This window comes from Spermophilus citellus, assembly GCF_964194105.1.
Source record: "Spermophilus citellus genome assembly, chromosome: 16".
Taxonomy (NCBI): Eukaryota; Metazoa; Chordata; class Mammalia; order Rodentia; family Sciuridae; genus Spermophilus; species Spermophilus citellus.
Window position 1 is genome coordinate 38,461,698 of NC_138196.1, and position 14,895 is coordinate 38,476,592.

A 14,895-nucleotide genomic window follows, 5' to 3' on the forward strand; every position below is an offset into this window, starting at 1 on the left:
GTGTTTTGTACTGGCTACTGATGCCCAAACTGTTTGTTTTTATTTTTTATTTTTATTTTTTTGTAGTTGGGTGTGGACAGCATGGCTTTATTTTATTTATTTTATGTGGTGCTGAGGATCAAACCCAGTGCCTCACCCAAGCACTCTGCCACTGAGCTAAAGCTCCAGCCCCCAATTTGTTTCTTACCAACACTTAATATGTTAATAGTTTTTAATAGCCCAAGTACATTCCTTTTTCCTTCCTTGGGGTGCAGGGATCTGTCTACTGCTGCCACCAAAGACATGCCTTTGCCCCTAGATCACTAATTGTGCTACGTGCAGTCCTGTATATGTCTTGCCTTTTTCTTTGGGTACCTTGCACCTGTGGCAGACCATCCTCATACACCAGGTTTTTCTGGTGAGCTATTCATAGTATTCACCTGATTTTCAAAAGAGAACACTAGAAAAAGCTAGCCAGTTGTGGCTCAGTGGTAGTGCACTTGCCTGGCATGTGTGAAGCCATGGGTTCACTCCTCAGTGCCACATATAAATAAATAAAAGATCCATTGACAACTTAAAAAATATTAAAAAAAAGGGGGGGGGAGTTAGTTTGTAAAAACCCTTACAGCTCTAATGTTGGAAGATTAGTAAAACAAAGATTAGTATAATATTTGGGTAGATAAAAATACTGTTTTACATAAGAATTATCAAAGTTTTGCTATTTTAATCTAAGTATTTTTTAATATTTTTTAATTTTTTTAAAAACTAGTTGAAATTTAAACTGATATCAGTATCAGTGACTTTGAAATATCCTTAGCCCTTAACTCTCTTCCATCACATATTTTCTCAAGAGGCCTAGAGAATAGAGTCAACACTAGGAAGGATCTTGACTGAACATACTGTGTTTTCTAATGGAGCACTTACTCCTCTCGTGTATCATTCTAGGACATAGTCATGTCACAAGACACAGATGGATGAAGATGACACCCCTTATTTGTGTACAGTCAAGGACTGAATGCTTACAACAAATACTGATGCCATTAGAGTATTCTGACAGTAACAAAAGCTTAAGGATATCTTTTGAGAGTACTACCACCTGTTAGTAGCTCTTAAATCTATTGGCCTGATCCTGGGAGATTGTTAAGGGCCTAAAAGCCTTAAGTTCCTCTTGTTTCTCCAAGTCCAGGTTTATGAGTTGCTATTTAGCAAAATAGAGAGCCTAGAGTACATTTAGTAGTGATGGTGGTGGGAGTGGTGGTGTTGTAGACATGAAGGCATAGACTCAGAAAATTTCAGTTATTGAATATATGACTTAAATATACAATGAAAAGAAATGGAGGTGGGTAGTCAGTGTACAGGAAAATCAGCATATAGGTTTATTTAAATCTGTACTCCATTTTTGCCCAGAATTAATAGATTGCCTAGATAAAGTATTAAAAAAAATACCTTTTTACTTTTTCAATTTAAAAAGTCTAAATAAAATTAATTCAAAATGTGATGAGATGTTAGATGTCCACTAGAGATAAAGCCATCACAGAGTGGTTATCCACAGCTAAGTGTGGGGAGCTGGTGGGGAGAGATTATTCCATTACATAGGATTATCACTTAATATTTTTATTATATAATTCAAAGTAGCTAGGGGAGGAGTTTGAATGTTGCAAAGAGACGTTAAATGTTTCAGATACATATATATATAACCTAAAGATACTGAATTGATTACACAATGTATAATTGTACTGAAACATTGCACTGTAAAGATGAAAAGTTATTGTTAGTTCAAAAGAAGTTAAATTTATGAAGGGGGATAATTTTCCCTTTTTGTATTTCATACATAAAAAGTTGAGTTGCCTCTTAAGACAGGTGTTAAGTTCTAAAGTCTGTACTGAAAAGAAAAAAATCATGTATTCGAAATTAACATTGATAAATGCTTTAAATTGCTGCTGTAACACTACACATTGTTTTGGACATAACCCCACAGAAGAATGTTTATGTACAAAAATAAAATGTGCACAGTGATGTATGGGATCTAATATATATGGAAAATATTTTTAAAAAGCCATAGCAACCATTATAATCAATGCTTAAAAGAGTTAAGTTTTAAAGCAGATGATGTTAAAGAAATGGAAAGAGTACACCTTTTAAACAATTTTAGATATGCTGCTTTTATTCAAAACAATAAAACACTTGACAAATTCTAAAATCACGAAGTTTTAACCAAACCACCAATACTCTATACCAACTCTGTGAGGTAGGTATCTGCATAGTCACAAGGGATCAGTACAAGTCCTTTCTGCCCTTGTTCCTCTCAAACACTGAGAACTGTATGAATTGAAACCACTATTCTAGTGGGCTGTTAGAACAGTTGTTTCCCCTGTCTTATTCCCCACAGAGCTGCCCAAGATGTGATCTGCTCCTGGGGTTGGACCATCTGTTTTTGTGAGTTATAATATTGTTTAAAAATATTTTTAAACTGTTGCTTTGATTTATTTGATCTAACTGTGAATCACAGAAGTATTACTACAATGTTTAAAACACTGATTACGTCTACTTGCTTTAAATACTCTCTTGGATCCCTTCTGCTTTTGTCATCTATGATCGGTAAAGATGACATAATAAGCAGGTCTAAAAATGTCAGCACGTTCCCTTTTCAGTTTAATAATGACTTCAGATCATACGGTGTTTTTGTATGTAGAAAAATTTGGTATACTACATCTCTACCAAGAATAATAATTCCAAATATTATAATAAAATTATTGTAACCAGAAATTCGACACTTGGAAACAAAACACATGCACAGAAAGTAAAATCCTTTCATAAGATGACACTGCTAATGCCCCACACCAAATTTATAATAGGTAGGAAATGCATTTCCAGTCTGATATAACAAACTCCTACTCATTAGCTTCCCAAGTTGGTGATTGAGCTGAAATGTTCTTCTATGATATATTGCTACTTTCTTGGACATTTGATTTGGAAATATAGAATTTTCATGAAGTCTTTGATGTGTCATCTTTTTAGACCTTTCCTCTTGGGAGCACTTATCTCACTTCAGTGAAGAATTAATATATTATGAAAGACTTCCAAAGGATCCTGTTTTTCTCCTGATTTCTCCTCTTCAAAATAGTCTTCATTTCTAAATATCGACCAATTCATTCACTTATTTGCTGCAAAACTTCAGGCAAAATTGTAACGTCAGTCAATAGCATGGGATTTTCTCTTTTTAAAGTAAGGTGATACCCTGCCTTTCTCATAAAATTTCCCTAAGGATAAAATGAAAGTGTGAGAAATTGCTTTAATCATGTGCTATGTCTGAGTACTACTTCTGTGACAAGCAACAGCTTTGTCCTAGGGTCCAAATTAAATAGAAAACACAAATTGAAATTTCATTCAGAATCTTATCATTTAATGGATAATCTGATTAACTTGGGAGAATGTGACAGGTTTTTATCTCCCTATGCATACACATACTTACTAAAATTAAAGGATAATATTAGTGACTGCACATGACAAAGGTAACACTCACTCCTGATCATCAACTGACATCAGGTTATGAATGATGAGAGCTGAAGTAAGGATCTTGTAATACTTTGTGGTATGACTCTTATCAAACAAAACTGCAGACAAGAGCATTAGATACTCATGCCATAGTTATCAGAAAGAAAGAAAAAAATAAGAGAACTTCCCTATCCAGTCACTTCATATTTGCTAATTCTGCACAAGAGATGGTGAATCTGGGCTATATGCTGCTATGTAGGTGACAGACAGCATTATAAAAATTTCTGACAGCAGACAACTAAGTTTTTCCATTCTGTTGCTAGAGCTAACCAAAGATGGTTAGTATGTTCCTAGTACTTTCCTAAGGTCTTTGATGCTAATAGACAAGAAGATCCAGTTTCCTGAGAAACGAATAAAACTATGTGTTTTCCGGATCATCTGGTTCCTAAAGTAATTTTCCCTTTACAAGTTATCTTTATATTTATTCCTAAAAATGACCAAACTCTTGTTTAAATGTTCTGTGACCATCAAGTGTGCCGACTAGAAACAAATATTTCTCATCTTGTTAATTCTTCTATTGATTAAAAAGTGTTCCATAAACCAAAATATGGGAAATTATAAAGTTCAAGTTTCAGTTTTAGCTAATAACAAAGAATTATATCAGAATGGAAAAGCGGAACTGGTCTAAATGCACAAAGCTTGCACTAAAAGAAATGCTGACTTTCCTCCACTATTGTAGGATATTTTATTGTAACAAAATATTTAGTTTCATAGCTACATATTATTGTATGAGTACCCACTGAGGAGGATAAATTGGATAGATTCTACATTTGACAAATTGTACTGTATATCCAATTAACATAAGTAATTTTGGGAAAAAAGATATCAAGTATCTCCCCCCACCTTTTAAAAATCTAATTCCATATTTTCCCAGAGACTTTATAGACAACATAGTATCAAGATAACAACTATAGACCATAATTAAGATCTCAATATTAGAACCTGCAACATGTAAAAATTCCAGTTATATATTGCTAAGCATTTGTCAAATGATAATCAAATGTTTGTCATACAATGGTTTTAAAACTTGTAAGATAGTATTTGGATGATTTACACTGCCTTAGGTCCTTTTGTTTGTACATTAGCTCAAATTCTAGTAAACTCTGTTTTTTAAAATTTTTCATCTCGTTAGTCTTTGGGTTATTACTTCTCGATACATAATAGAGATGTATATAAGCAACAAGAAGATGACAAAGAAATCATCTAGAAAGCCTAGAATTCCAAACAAGGCTTCAGGTACAAAATCTAGAGGTGATATTAGATAGAAAAAAGCTCCCATCAAACAAAGTATTATCCTAATGCGGAACATCCAGAAAAGACCCCCAACAGAAAACATTTCCCTGAATGCATGTCTCAGTAAAGTAGGTAGATCCATGATTCTTTCCATAATCTGGTAGAAGGAAAAACAAATATTAAGATTTAGCATCTAAAATGACAAGGTAAAAAATAATATAATTTTCTTACAATGTGCAAACTCAGTTAAAATGAATTAAGGAGTTTCATGAGATTGAATAACCATGTTTTCTAATTATGTGTTTCACTTAAAAATCATTCTCTAATTACTGAGTTCTTATAAAATAGGTCTTAATTGAAGAAAAACAGCTAGAGTCAATAAGCTTAAATTATGGGATATACAGGTTGAACATTCCTTATTTAAAAATGTGACATCCAGGGCTGGGGATGTGGCTCAAGCGGTAGCGCACTGGCCTGGCATGCGTGCGGCCCGGGTTTGATCCTCAGCACCACATTTTTTAGTGTCCGCCGATAACTAAAAAATAAATATTAAAAAAAAAATGTGACATCCAAAATGCTCCAAAATCCAAAATGCTCTAAAATCTGACTCACTTCAAAAGCCAAAACTTCTTCATTGTCACCAAAATGATTTTGGATTTCAGAGCATTTCAGATAAGGGATATTCAACCTACAGTCATGCAAAACTCAGGTTATTTCTATTTTGAGTTAGTAAAATAAACCAAACCAAGAAACCAGTGTACTGGATTGGTCTGAGTCTTATGCTTGGGTGTCAGCTTTACAGTGTGAATTCCATTACTTATCAGCCTGGTGAATTTGGGGACAGTTGTTTAACTTACTAGAGATAATTCAGCTAAGTGCACATTTAGTAATTAATTAAGAGTAATCCCTGGGCTGCGGTTGTGGCTCAGTAGTAGAGTGTACATCTTGCACATGTGAGGTACTGGGTTCGATCCTCAACACCACATAAAAATAAATAAAGGTACTGTGTCCATCTACAACTAAGAAAATATATTAAAAGAAAAAAAGAGTAATCACTGGGCTGGGGTTGGTCCCAGTGGTAGAGCACTTGCCTAGCATGTATGCGTTACTGGGTTCAATCCTCAGCATGACATAATAAAGTTATAATGTCCATCTACAACTAAAAATAATTTTTAAAAAGTAATCCCCAAAGATTACTAAGAACTAAAAGAGAGTCTGTATATGAACTCTGTAAATTATCAGATAACATCTAAATATTACACATTAAAGATATGAAGGCTGTTTAAGAATAGCTGTGAAATTGATGTCTTCCAGTGAAATCACTTCTCTTCATTCTTCTGCCTACAGTTCTGTTATTTTGATTTGTATAAAAATCTAACTCTGCATATATATTTAGCAAGTACCAAATATGTTGAGAGGACAAAGGAAAGAGAAATGCAAAGAACTGAGTGAGGAGAAAATAGTTTTAAAAACTCAGCTACATAGCTTGTCACTTATCTTCTTTTCACTACTTTTGGAAAACTAGTCACAGGAGAACAGAAATGATCTTTTTAGAATGACTTCCTTTGATAATTTTCTCTAGGTATGGAAGAAACTTAAAAAAAAATAAAAACAGCTACATAACTTTCACAAAGTCTATGGTAAAATATTTTAAATATTCTCATGACCAGCCAATATGTCTTCTGAATATCTTTCTGCTCTTTATAAGAGATATTTTGTTCACTTCTAAAGTGGTATCATCATTTATACAAAATCTATAATAATTAGGCAAAAAATATGGAATACTTTACAAGAAACATTTGTATATCAAGTATAATCTTAACTCCAACTTTGAAGGAGGTAGAATATCAAAGAGTTAACTCTTTTTATTATAACTTCATCATATAACATGTCTTTTCATTAAATATTTGACTCCTATAAAAATAATGAGCAATACATGGCGGCGGGCGCAGAGAGATCAAGTCTCTGACCTCTTCAGCTGTGCAGGCATAGGGAGTCGTAAACAACCTAAATCTGTTTCCTGGGGATCACTAGGCAATGCTGAGCTGACGTGGATCTGGAGCGAACAGTCTGGGCCTCTCAGAACACACTCTGAGCCCGGATCGGCTGAATTCAAGCTCCCGTTCACCTGCTTCCTGCAGACAAACAGCTGTGACTCAGCACTAATCCATCCGGCTGAAACAACTGGTCAGCCCTTCTCATCCTACGGAGGTAAATGCCAACCGAGCCTTCATAGGCCTTCATAGGTAGTGGTCACAGGTTTGAAACGGGGCTTGTGAGAGACAGTAAGGGCCCACCCGTTGCATTGGTCGCCCGGCAAAGGGAAACTAACTGTCGCCATTTGCAAGAGACACCACCATGGCAGAGAACTGACGTCATCAGACTGCGGCGGAGGAGGTAACTTCATTGAAACCTGCGACTACAGTGTGTAATTCCTTAGCCTTCCCTCTCCACACAACGGGGAAACCTTAAGGGCCCCTCCCAGCTCTTCCGTAAGGGCCCCTCCCAGCTCTCCCGTGAGCCAGCCCGAGGGAATCAGAGGTGGCGCGCAGGACCCGGGGCGCGGAACTACCGCTCCCACCAGTGCTGACAGCTGAGGTCTCTTGCACCAGCTACCGGGGGCGTGGCTACCGGAGGGCAAGTAAAATTCGCTGAGGATTCTCAGCCCCAAGCTCTACAAACTTAGGGTCTGAGGGAATGGCAAACTGGAAGAGTGTGCCCAGTCGTTCATGAAAACAGGGCTCCCGGGAGCAGCAGACCTGGCATGTAGCCAGTATTGTGGTGAGCGGCACCCGTGACAGGGGCCTGGCTAGAGGAAAAGTGGGAAGTGACTAGACGCAAGAGGAGGCCCTAGGCACTCAGGATTGGAGACTTGCCCAGTCTGGGAGGAGCTGCTGCACAGTGATTGGTTCCCGCGTATTGACAGGAGAAACATGGCCTGGTGGGCACAGCGCCACCTACTGGAAGAGAAGTTAATCAAACTCTAAGACTGCATTTATTTCTTTTTTTCTTTTTTTCTTTTCTCTTTTGTTTGATTTGGGTTTTTCTTTCATTCTCATTTTTCTTTCTTGTTTTTTAAAATTTTTTATACAATTTTTTAAAATTTTTTTCTTCTAACTTTAATTTTAATTTTTTTATTTTTTTTCTTTTTTATTTCCTATTTTTTTCTTCTTTTGTCTTTTCATTTCTTTTCAATTATCTTATCCCCCCTTCCTTGAATTCTACCTGCTTACTCTCATTCTCTTTAGTGACTTCTTCCCTTCCCTTCTAATACCTTTCCTCCCAAGCATCTAATAAATTTATAGGAGTAAACAGTAACTCATCAGTCAAACAGAACAAGAAGTAACATGAGCAGCTTCGAAAAGCAAGGAAGAAAAGGAGTACAAACAATGCAGGACAGCCTAAATATTCAGGAGGACCTAGAGTCATCAGAAAAATGGTCATATAAAGAACTCAAGGAACACCTTGGACAGATGGAATGGAACTTTAAAGAGGATACAAGACAGCAAATTCAAGCAGCGAAAGAACACATTGAGAATGAGTTACATAAACAGATAAAAGAAGAAGTTAAGCATCTTTATCAGGAGATAGAGATTATAAATAATCAAACAATAATTCTAGAAATGAAGGAAATGATAAACCAAATTAAAAACTCAATCGAGAGTATCACTAACAGAGTGGAGCAAGTAGAAGCCAGAACATCAGATAATGAAGACAAAATATATCATCTTGAAAAGAGTCTAGCCAACTCAGAAAGGCTGGTAAAAAATCATGAGAAAAACATCCAAGAGTTATGGGATAACAAAAAAACCAAACTTACGAGTCATCGGGATAGAAGAAGGTACAGAGATTCAAACCAAGGGAATGAGTAACCTGCTGAATGAAATAATTACAGAAAACTTTCCAGAAATAAAAAAGGAAACAGATATACAAATTGAAGATGCATACAGGACACCGAGCACACAAAATCACAGTAGACCAACGCCAAGACACATTGTTATGAAGATATCCAATATACAGAACAAAGAGAAAATATTAAAAGCTACAAGAGAAAGGAGACAGATTACATTCAGGGGTAAACCAATAAGGTTAACAACGGATTTTTCATCACAGACACTGAAAGCAAGAAGGTCATGGAACAATGTATTTCAAACACTGAAAGACAATGGATGCCAACCAAGAATTCTGTATCCAGCAAAATTAAGCTTCAGGTATGACAACGAAATAAAAATCTTTCATGATAAACAAAAGTTAAAAGAATTTGCAGCCAGAAAACCAGCATTGCAAAGCATTTTGAGCAAAACACTACACGAGGAAGAAATGAAAAACAATAACCAAAACCATCAGTGGGAAGTGCCTCAGTAAAGACAGAGGGCGAGGGGAAAGATAATCATGGAGAAACAAACTAAATTTTTTTAAAAAAGGATAAATAATCAAGCATGGATGGAAGTACAAACCAAATATCAATAGTAACTCTGAATGTTAATGGCTTAAACTCTCCAATAAAGCGACATAGGCTGGTATCATGGATTAAAAAAACAAATCCAACAATATGCTGCCTCCAGGAGACACATCTGATTGGAAAAGACATACACAGGCTGAAGGTGAAAGGATGGGAAAAAAGATACCATGCACACGGTCCTCATAAGCAAGCAGGGGTGGCCATCCTCATATTGAATAAAATCGACTTCAAGACTAAGTTAATCAAAAGGGATAAAGAAGGACATTATATACTGTTAAAAGGAACCATTCACCAACAAGACATAACAATTATCAATATTTATGCACCAAATAATGGTGCTGCGACATTCATAAAACAAATTCTCCTCAAGTTCAAGAATCAAATAGACCACAACACAATAATTATGGGTGACTTCAACAAACCTCTCTCACCATTGGACAGATCCTCCAAACAAAAGTTGAATAAAGAAACTATAGAACTCAATACCACAATCAATAACCTAGACTTAACTGACATATATAGAATATATCAACCATCATCCAATGGATATACTTTTTTCTCAGCAGCACATGGATCCTTCTCAAAAATAGACCATATATTATGCCATAGGGCAACCCTCAGTAAATATAAAGGGGTAGAGATAATACCATGCATTTTATCTGATCATAATGGAATGAAACTGGAAATGAATGATAAAAGAAGGAAGGAAAAATCCTACATCACATGGAAAATGAACAATATGTTACTGAATGATCAATGGGTTACAGAAGACATAAAGGAGGAAATCAAAAAATTCTTAGAGATAAATGAAAATACAGGCACAACATATCGGAATCTATGGGACACAATGAAAGCAGTTTTAAGAGGAAAATTCATCGCCTGGTGGTCATTCCTCAAAAAAAGAAAAAACCAAGAAATAAATGAGCTCACACTTCATCTCAAAGCCCTAGAAAAGGAAGAGCAAAACAATAGCAAATGTAGCAAAAGGCAAGAAATAATTAAAATCAGAGCGGAAATCAATGAAATTGAAACAAAAGAAACTATTGAAAAAATTAACAAAACTAAAAGTTGGTTCTTCAAAAAAATAAATAAGATCGACAGACCTTTAGCCATGCTAACAAAGAGAAGAAGAGAGAGAACTCAAATTACTAACATACGGGATGAAAAAGGCAATATCACAACAGATGCTACAGAAATACAGAAGACAATTAGAAATTATTTTGAAACCTATATTCCAATAAAATAGAAGATAGTGAAGACATCGATAAATTTCTTAAGTCATATGATTTGCCCAGACTGAGTCAGGAGGATACACTCAATTTGAACAGACCAATATCAATGGATGAAATTGAAGAAGCCATCAAAAGACTACCAACCAAGAAAAGCCCAGGACTAGATGGGTATACAGCGGAGTTTTACAAAACCTTTAAAGAAGAATTAATACCAATACTTTTCAAGTTATTTCAGGAAATAGAAAAAGAGGGAGCTCTTCCAAATTCATTCTATGAGGCCAACATCACCCTGATTCTGAAACCAGACTAAGACACTTCAAAGAAAGAAAACTACAGACCAATATCTCTAATGAACCTAGATGCAAAAATCCTCAATAAAATTCTGGCGAATCAAATACAAAAACACATCAAAAAAATTGTGCACCATGATCAAGTAGGATTCATCCCTGGGATGCAAGGATGGTTCAATATACGGAAATCAATAAATGTTATTCACCACATCAATAGACTTAAAGATAAGAACTATATGATCATCTCGATAGACGCAGAGAAAGCATTCGACAAAGTACAGCATCCCTTTATGTTCAAAACATTAGAAAAACAAGGAACTTACCTTGACATTGTAAAAGCTATCTATGCTAAGCGGGATTCTGAATGGACAAAAGTTAAAGGCATTCCCTCTAAAATCTGGAACAAGACAGGGATGCCCTCTATCACCACTTCTATTCACTATAGTTCTCGAAACACTGGCCAGAGCAATTAGACAGACGAAAGAAATTAAAGGCATAAAAATAGGAAAAGAAGAACTTAAATTATCACTATTTGCAGATGACATGATTCTATACCTAGAAGACCCAAAAGGGTCTACAAAGAAACTACTAGAACTAATAAATGAATTCAGCAAAGTGGCAGGATATAAAATCAACACGCATAAATCAAAGGCATTTCTGTATATCAGCGACAAAACTTCTGAAACGGAAATGAGGAAAAACACTCCATTCACAATATCCTCAAAAAAAAAAAAAAATAAAATACTTGGGAATCAACCTAACAAAAGAGGTGAAAGATTTATACAATGAAAACTACAGAACCCTAAAGAGAGAAGTAGAAGAAGATCTTAGAAGATGGAAAAATGTACCCTGTTCATGGATAGGCAGAACTAACATCATCAAAATGGCGATATTACCAAAAGTTCTCTATAGGTTTAATGCAATGCCAATCAAAATCCCAACGGCATTTCTTGTAGAAATAGATAAAGCAATCATGAAATTCATATGGAAAAAGAAAAGACCCAGAATAGTAAAAGCAATTGTAAACAGGAATTGTGAATCAGGCAGTATAGCGATACCAGACTTCAAACTATATTACAGAGCAATAGTGAGAAAAACAGCATGGTACTGGTACCAAAACAGGTGGGTGGACCAATGGTATAGAATAGAGGACACAGAGTCTAATCCACAAAGTTACAACTATCTTATATTTGATAAAGGGGCTAAAAGCATGCAATGGAGGAAGGATAGCATCTCCAACAAATGGTGTTGGGAAAACTGGAAATCCATATGCAACAAAATGAAACTGAATCCCTTTCTCTCGCCATGCACAAAAGTTAACTCAAAATGGATCAAGGAGCTTGATATCAAATCAGAGACTCTGCGTCTGATAGAAGAAAAAGTTGGCTCCGATCTACATATTGTGGGGTCGGGCTCCAAATTCCTTAATAGGACACCCATAGCACAAGAGTTAATAACAAGAATCAACAAATGGGACTTACTTAAACTAAAAAGTTTTTTATCAGCAAGAGAAACAATAAGAGAGGTAAATAGGGAGCCTACATCATGGGAGCAAATTTTTACTCCTCACACTTCAGATAGAGCCCTAATATCCAGAGTATAAAAAGAACTCAAAAAATTAGACAGTAAGATAACAAATAACCCAATCAACAAATGGGCCAAGGACCTGAACAGACACTTCTCAGAGGAGGATATACAATCAATCAACAAGTACATGAAAAAATGCTCACCATCTCTAGCAGTCAGAGAAATGCAAATCAAAACCACCCTAAGATACCATCTCACTCCAGTAAGATTGGCAGCCACTATGAAGTCAAACAACAACAAGTGCTGGCGGGGATGTGGAGAAAAGGGTACACTTGTACATTGCTGGTGGGACTGCAAATTGGTGCGGCCAATTTGGAAAGCAGTTTGGAGATTCCTGGGAAAGATGGGAATGGAACCACCATTTGACCCTGCTATTGCCCTTCTCGGACTATTCCCTGAAGACCTTAAAAGAGCATGCTACAGGGATACTGGCACATCGATGTTCATAGCAGCACAATTCACAATAGCTAGACTGTGGAACCAACCCAGATGCCCTTCAATAGATGAATGGATAAAAAAATGTGGCATCTATACACAATGGAGTACTATGCAGCAATAAAAAATGACAAAATCATAGAATTTGCAGGGAAATGGATGGCACTAGAGCAGATTATGCTTAGTGAAGCTAGCCAATCCCTAAAAAACAAATACCAAATGTCTTCTTTGATATCATGAGAGCAACTATGAACAGAGTAGGGAGGAAGAGTAGGAAGAAAAGATTAACTTTAAACAGAGACATGAGATGGGAGGGAAAGAGAGAGAAAAGGGAAATTGCATGGAAATGAAGGGAGACCCTCATTGCTATACAAAATTACATATAAGAGGTTGTGAGGGGAATGGGAAAATAAACAAGGAGAGAAATGAATTACAGGAGATGGGGTAGAGAGAGAAGATGGGAGGGGAGGGGTGGGGGGATAGTAGGGGATAGGAAAGGTAGCAGAATACAACAATTAGTAATAGGGCATTATGTAAAATTGTGGATGTGTAACTGACGTGATTCTGCAATCTGCATTTGGGGTAAAATTGGGGGTTCATAACCCACTTCAATCTAATGTATGAAATATGATATGTCAAGAGCTTTGTAATGTTGTGAACAAGCAATAAAAAAAAATAGCAAATCAAGAAAAAAAATGAGCAATGATGTTTCACATTTAAAAATTTGAATTAAAAAATCTCAAAATGATTTTTGAAAATATTTTTTTAGATGTTGATGAACCTTTATTTTATTCATTTATTTTATATGGGTGCTGAGAATCCAACCCCAGTGCCTCACACATGCTAGGCAAATGCTCTACCACTGAGCCACAACCCCAGCCATCAAAATGATTTTTAAGTTCAGTGATAATTTTGAATTTGAAACAAGATGAATTTTCAAAGAATCATTCTATAGATATACCTGAGGATATGTTAAAAAAAATGTTGGATCAAAGTAGCAGAGGGGCTTCTAAATAATTATGAAGGACAACAATGTTTAGATTTAGTTTTTCTTATTGTTTAAACACCAAAAAAAAAAAATGGTACCTGACAGAACAAAGAACAAGGGAGCACAAAAGCACACATTTGTTTAATACTGCACCACTTTAATAGCTTAGTATTTTTGGCTGGGAGCAACAGTATCAATTCTTATAAAGATAACTCAGGTTACTCAACAAATATTAAGGATCTACATCCCAGGCACTTAACATAGCACTGGAAATAGAGTAGTGAATAAATAGACATAGTCCTTGCCCCACTGATTATAGTACTGTTTGTGATAAGTGGCATGAAGAAAATGCACAGAAGGCAAAACTAGAAAATACAGTTGGTGGTCAGGGGAAGCCTCTCTGAGGGCGGCTTATTTAAGACAGTTCTCATCCAAAGGATGAGAAGGTAGCCATAAGTAAAGTGAAGGGACAAGCATTTCAAGCAGAAGAAATGTCATGTGTGAATGTTTTAAAGTGGGAAGAACTTGGAGTATATTCTGAGGGCTGAGGGGGAGGCTTGTGTTGCTGAATCACAGTAAATGAAAAGAAGTGGAATAAGAGATTAGAGAGGGAAGACCAGTTCAACTAGGGCCTTTCAAACCACAGAAAGGGTGGGAACAATACCCCCAAAATTGAAAGTTTTAAAACACAAGGGCACCATGATCTGAACAAACTATTTAGGCTGCTAAGCAGAGAAAAAAGAAGTGAGGAGGCCCCTGCAGTTATCCAAAGCAGAAGATGATGGTGATTTGCGCTAGTATGATAGGTGCAAGTGACTCAGAGAAACAGGACTTAAAAAAAAAAAAAAAAAAAAAAAGTAAAGTGGGGAATGAATCCAGGGATGCTATGCCATGCACTACAAACTCAGCACCCCCCCACTTTTTGTTTTGAGACAGGGAATCACTAAATTGCTCTTATAGTTTAGATATGAGAAAAAGGTTAAATGCTCATGCGTGAGACAATGCAAGATGAAATGACTGGGTTATAAGAATCTTAATCTAATCAGTGCATTAATCTCCTAATAGAGAAATAGGATGTGGCTAGAAGAGGTAGGTCACTGGGGTGTGCTTTGGAGTATATATTTTGTCCCTAGT

The 14,895-nt window shown here is 36.1% G+C and overlaps 1 protein-coding gene across 5 annotated transcripts in view; it reads right to left on the reverse strand.

The window, feature by feature from the left end:
- Positions 1–2,125: 2,125 nt before the first annotated feature.
- The window catches only part of RNF170 (ring finger protein 170), a 41,779-nt gene continuing 29,009 nt past the window's right edge, over positions 2,126–14,895 (reverse strand). For all 5 annotated transcript variants that reach the window (XM_081269753.1, XM_081269754.1, XM_081269756.1 and 2 more), the window contains one exon: positions 2,126–4,924. In XM_081269753.1, the coding sequence (XP_081125879.1) occupies positions 4,655–4,924 (270 nt within the window). In that variant the 3' untranslated portion in view covers positions 2,126–4,654. The remainder of the gene's footprint in view (positions 4,925–14,895) is intronic.